Below are 6,395 nucleotides of genomic sequence, written 5' to 3'. Positions count from 1 at the left end.
TTACTAATAGTGTAGCGAACCCCATGCAAAGTTAATTTCACTGCACCCTTTCCAGAACCATTCATACTTATATTATTTTCAAGCTTTTGATGGAGTGGAAAAAGGTCCTGTCTAAGCTTGAAAACATACCTTAATATACACACATGGTTTAAGCAACAAGAATCTAAGAACCAAGTATAACTCCTTTTTTGCTTCATGTCTTTCCATATCAGCCATTAACAACATTTCATCCTCTTCTTCCAGATTTGCATAATTCAACTCCTTATTCATCTTTGGACATTCATATTTATGACCCAAGTCATGACACCTATAACATTCAACCGTTGCTTTGTTGAAAGTTGATTTTCCTCTTCCGCGTCCTCTCCTGTAAGTTTCTCTTCCTCTATTACTTATTTTCGTTCAACCTTGACTTTTAGAACTTGCTCCTCTCCAGTACTACTTGATCTTCAAAATTTTTGTTCATGCACCACTAATGAACTTTGTAATTCATCAATGGACATGTTATCAGTATCTTTGGATTCCTCAATGGATAATACAACATAAGTAAATTTTTCAGTGAGGGTACGTAGAATTTTTTCTACAGTTTTCTTGTCTGGCATATCTTCTCATCTTGTTGGAGATTATCATCACTCTTGCAAAATAATATGATACTTTCATCCTTCTTCGATCTCTAGGATCTCAAATTCTCTCCTTAATGCATTAAGAAGAGATTTCTTCACTTTTTGGTTTCCACCAAACTTTCTCTTCATTGAGCCCCAAACAATATTAGTTGTGCGACGATCCAAGATTTGTTCAAAGACAGTACGATCAATTGCCTGTAAGAGGTAATACTTTACTTGGTGATCTTTGAGTCTAGCATCATCAAGGTGACCCTTTTTTGCCTTAGTCAGTATTGTTTCTTCCGCTAGTTTTGAGAAACCAATCTCTACCACACTCCATAAACTCTTTGCTTTGAGCAAATTTTCCATCAGCTCACTCCAGTGATCATAGTGAGCATCAAAGTGAGGGATCTTCGTTAAAGTCTTGTCTTTACTCATACTCTCTGTATTTGATTACTAAAAAATTGCTACACTACAAAAAGCCTAGTGGTGGCTCTGCAGAAACATAAATGTTTGGAGTTTGAAGAGATAATATTTGTGAGTACTTAACTTTGGCTTTTATAGCCTTACAATTAACAACATAAATAAATAGAAACTAACCACAAATATGGTAAATTAGTTAAACTAAATAGCTAAAAAAATACTCTAACTATCAAAAAAGAGACCCTAAACCCTAAACTACTACTCTCCCACCAAAAGGACCTTCCAATTTTCCTATTTCCAATATTGAATCTCCATGAAGTTTACTTTTCTAACTCAACTTCATTCACAAAGGTTGATCCTAACTCTGGTTGGTTTCCACTTTTTTCCTTTCACTTCGTAAAGATAGTTGTTTATATGAATAAAATGTTGATGTTATAATGGTAGTTTGGCTAGATTTTTTTTTTCTCAAACTCCCGATTATTGTATTAAAAGAAAAATTATATTTTCTTTAAAAGAATCAAATATTAATGAGATTATGAATCATGTCATGTGTTTATGGGAAATCTTCAATCATTCCTCCTATTTTGCTCATTACAATTTATACCCACCATTCTCAAATAAAAATGTTTCTTTCATAATGATTAAGGTATTTAGTCTTTTCTTTAACGCTCAAGGTTCAAATCCCTATCATATTTGTTATTAAAAGAATATATTATTCCTTTGTACGGATCTTTTCCCATTTTAAAAAATTGAGTGAAAGTGTATATATGAGAAGTTGGTACAAAGACCACAAACCCGGATCCTATTCATGACATTAAATAGCCCCCGAGCTCCTCCACAACCATGTTCAAAATATGAATCCTGGTATTGACATCCTTTAATAATCTTTAAATTTTATAGGTTGTATTTAGTCCTATTTTATTTAGGCTTCTTTTAATAACCATTTGATTTTTTATTTCAAAAAATTAAATTTAAAAATACTACTTCCAAATTATCAAAAAAAAAAAAAAAAAAAAAAAAGAAAAAACAACCCCAACTTTTAAAACTAAACCATTACTAAATAAGACTTGTGCTGTCCAATGGCGTCTGCAGTTGCTCATTTTGTACTTTATAGCCCTAATTTTGTCTTTCTCCACACCAGTTCATAACTTCCCAATTAATTCATCCATTCAATAAATACCTAAGAGTCTCCTCGTCATCCATTATCACCATTTTTAAAGAACCTAAGCTACTGATTCTCTCGACAATGGTTAAACTATTAGTTCTTCATCTCTGTTTCGTTCTCATTGCTTCCTCTTCTCTGTTTTATGTCGGAACTTCCATAACTCACAAATCTCAAGATGGATCTGAAGAATGGGGCTACGTTCAAGTCAGACCCAGTAAGCCAAGTTCATTAATTTTCCTTCTATTTTATTTTAGTCATTATTTTTTATATATTTGCTCGTGTATTGTGTTGTTTAGAAGCCCATATGTTTTGGTGGCTTTACAGAAGCCCTTCTAGAGTGGACGTCGGTTCCAAGCCATGGCCGACCATTCTCTGGTTGCAGGGCGGACCGGTGAGCTGCCGATCTTTTCCAATGATTTATTTATAAATTTTGAGTATTTTGTAAGAAAATGGCTCAAATATTGAAAAACAGGGTGGCTCGGGAACTGGGTTTGGGAACTTCCTAGAAATCGGGCCATTGAACTCGAACTTGAAGCCGAGAAACTCAACATGGCTGAAAAAAGCAGACCTCTTGTTTGTGGTCAACTCCTTTTCCTTTTAATTTTCATCATTTTAACCTTAAATTCTAATATTTTTTTTTGACTAAATTTATGATTTTAACATAAAAAAAACAGGATAATCCGGTCGGGACTGGATATAGCTATGTGGAGAGTGGAGGTGAATTTGCGAAAGGCGATGTGGAGACGGCGATCGACATGACGACTTTGCTGGTTGAGGTTTCGAACGACACTGTCGGCCTACGAAACGCTCCTTTGTACATCTTTGCGGAGTCTTACGGTGGCAAATTCGCCGTCACTCTGGCTTTGTCCCTTCTTCGGGCCATCCAAGCTGGCAATTTGACCCTTAATCTCGGAGGTACTTTTATTTTTACTTTTTTTTTAATAAAAAATTTCAAATATAAATGATGAATTATAACCTTTTTTTTATACGTAAAAAAAAAAATCATATTATAACTTTGATTTGTTTAAAATGATCCCATTGAATAATATAGAATCAATAATTTAAATACACGACTCTCGATTTTGTTTGCCAGGAGTTGCTCTAGGAAACAGTTGGATGTCTCCAGAAGATTACACGGTTCATATTCTCATTCTCTCAATCTCATCCAAAAATTTTATCAATTTTTTTGAAATTTTCGTTTTCAGAATGATAAACGAAAAGAATACTACTAAACTATGAAGTTGATTTCAATTATATCCTGATCGAAGTGTTAAAATGAAATATCTCAGAGCTCGAGAGTATAACCGAAACCAACCTCATATTTCAGGAGTATTCTTTTATTATTTATCCTTAACACAATAATCTTTGTCTAAAATTTTACAGTCTTCTTGGGGTCCTCTTCTCAAAGATCTCTCACGAATTGACGACAAGACGCTGCAAGAATCAAATAGGTTAATATTTTTCATTTTTTTTTAATATAAACATGAATAAAGAAGTGAAATATATTCTATAAATTTAAAAGTTATATGTAACAAAAGTTGTCTTTTGAAAATCAGTTTAGCGTTGAAGATCAAGCAGCAAATTAAAAACACGTTGTACGAAAATGCAACTCTTTCATGGAATGATCTTGAGGGATTAATTTTCTCCAATAGCAACCACGTGGTACGTTTTGTTATTATTATTATTACTACTATTATTTTAACAAAATCCTTCCAAACCAATGAAATTTAAGTTTAAATTTATATTAACTAAATATAGGTATACGAAGTCTTTATTTTTATTATTATTATTTTTTTTTTGTTTATTAAGTTATCTTTTAAATTAGTAAACTTATAAAACCCTCTAAAAAAAATTTCTAAAAAGAAAATCAAAATTTATGATATATTAGACGTATAATTTAAAATTTAGAACTTTTCTAAATTGGTAATTTAGGCTTCATTCATAACCATTTAATTTTTTAAGTTTATAAAAACTATTTTGACCTACAAATTCTTTTATTTTATCATCCACTTAGAAAACATGTTTTTAAAATCTAAATCCAGTTTTCAAAAAATATTTTATTTTTCTCGAGAGAACGAACATTAGTTCAAAAAGACATAAAACGAAATGATTATCGATACATTATAACGAGTCGTTTTTGCAGGATTTCTATAACTTCATGTTAGATTTTGAAATGGACTCATTAGCCGCGACTACGACAAAAAATAGTGTGGAATCAAATAGGATTGATTCACTTGAAGTAAGAAAGAACTCTCCATATCTTAGTTTGAATGTCTACAAACCCGGAGCTACAGGAGACTTGGAAGCTTTGATGAATGGTCCAATTAAGCAAAAACTCACTATTATCCCACTAAATGTCACGTACGTACCAATAAACCCTATTTCTTTAAATAAAATTATAATCATTAAAACCATTCGGGTTATAATTGAAAATTCTTAAGACATAAAAATTAAATTAATTATCTAAATTTGGAGATTAAATCCTACCATTTTAGCCTAAAAAACTAAACTAAAAATTTTGAATGTACAGATGGGGAGGTCAATCGGACCTAGTCTTCCAATTTTTTACGGGAGATTTTATGAAGCCAAGAATCAAAGAGGTGTATTTTTTAACCAAACTATTTTTAATAGTTTTATTTGTGGATTAATTTTTGCTTCATACTATAACATTCAATTATTTTCTAATACTTTTATTTTTTCAAAAAGGTTGATGTGTTACTGGCTAAAGGTGTTAATGTGACGGTCTATAGCGGTCAAGTAAGTGTTTTTTTTCCTTCAAACAAAAACAAGGAATATTTTGAAGTGATAAAATTGTAATATTCTCTTAGATTTATGTTTGACTTTTTTTTTATAGGTGGATCTTATTTGTTCAACCAAAGGAACCCACGCCTGGATTAATAAGTTTGAGTAATTTCTTTTTTGGAGTGATTTATGGTTACCGACATAAACATAAACCTAGGTCAACTGTTTCCTTAAAAAAAAAACAAAAAACAAAAAGTAAGGATGTTTAAATTCTTAATTTTTGGTAAAGCAATTTTTTTTCTTTGAATTTAGGTGGGAAGGGCTAAAGGCATTTATAAGTAAGGAGAGAACTACTTTATTTTGTGGAAATGAGAAGCACACCAAGGGATTCACTAAGTCGCATAAGAACTTGCACTTCTATTGGATCCTTGGCGCTGGCCATTTTGTAAGCTATTTATTCTATTTATAATTTTTTAAGATTTAATACTTTTTAATTATATGATTACAAATGTAGGTTCCCGTGGATCAACCGTGTGTGACATTAAATATGGTGGACGCAATCACACAGTCACCAACTTCTTGATGCAGCTGTTTTTCGTAGAAAAAGATGACATATTTACTTTTTCAAATGTAAGAAAATATGTTTAATTATAGATAAAAAGAAAGAAATAACAGATGTATTATATATATATATATATATATTAACAAATCTAGTGTCATTTGATTATCTCACTAATTTTTATTTAGAGATATTTCAGATGTACGAATATATCAACCTAAATATAATTTAATTGGTTAACGATTTAAAATAAATAATGTTTTTTTAAAAAAGAAATACATAAAATAATCAATATCATATTTTCATTCAATAAGAAAGTTTTCTTTAGTTCAATCATTTCATATAATTAAGTAATAGATGTGACAATCAAACTATTTATAGATTAATAATAATAAAATATGTATCATACCATATTATATTAGTATAGTTACAAGTTTTCCCGACTATGAAAATCTAACGACTCTAAATTTCTACATACTCAAAGTCGTTACTAATGTCTCATACTCATCTCTAATGCAAAAATATAACTCTTAAAAGAAAAAAAAAATCTTTTATATAAATGTCCAAAACATTTAAAACAAACTATTCTCGGGAAAACAGAGTTTTAAGTGTTTAAATACGAAATTTAAATAAAATAAAAATAAATACAAAATAATTTAAAACAATGAAAGACAAAACAACCTATTCTAACCTAAGACTAGAAAGTTAGATGAGTCTGTCGTATGCACGTGCCACAGTCTCTACTCGCAATGTTGCCGTCGCTCGTTCAAGTGCACCTTACTGTTACTTGAAAAATGATGTGACACACGCAATCATAATTTAGGGACCTATCTCTAGCTCATTTAGGTGTGGCCTCTAGTTTCGAACAAATTGGATGTGTAGTACTTCCCTACACACAACCCACACG

The 6,395-nt window shown here is 30.9% G+C and overlaps 1 protein-coding gene across 1 annotated transcript; it reads left to right on the top strand.

The window, feature by feature from the left end:
- Nucleotides 1-2,268: 2,268 nt before the first annotated feature.
- On the top strand, nt 2,269-5,517 carry LOC111474883 (serine carboxypeptidase-like 51). Its single transcript, XM_023119726.1, has 13 exons — nt 2,269-2,401; nt 2,484-2,578; nt 2,660-2,767; nt 2,862-3,102; nt 3,281-3,324; nt 3,571-3,638; nt 3,744-3,849; nt 4,331-4,548; nt 4,718-4,787; nt 4,894-4,944; nt 5,042-5,094; nt 5,242-5,374; nt 5,444-5,517. Exons 1-13 carry the CDS (start codon nt 2,269-2,271, stop codon nt 5,510-5,512), a joined length of 1,389 nt encoding a protein of 462 aa, XP_022975494.1. The 3' UTR covers nt 5,513-5,517.
- The last annotated feature ends 878 nt before the right edge of the window (nt 5,518-6,395 follow it).

This window comes from Cucurbita maxima, unplaced genomic scaffold, assembly GCF_002738345.1.
Source record: "Cucurbita maxima cultivar Rimu unplaced genomic scaffold, Cmax_1.0 Cma_Scf00751, whole genome shotgun sequence".
Taxonomy (NCBI): domain Eukaryota; kingdom Viridiplantae; phylum Streptophyta; class Magnoliopsida; order Cucurbitales; family Cucurbitaceae; genus Cucurbita; species Cucurbita maxima.
This window is presented reverse-complemented; position numbering and strand designations above follow the sequence as displayed.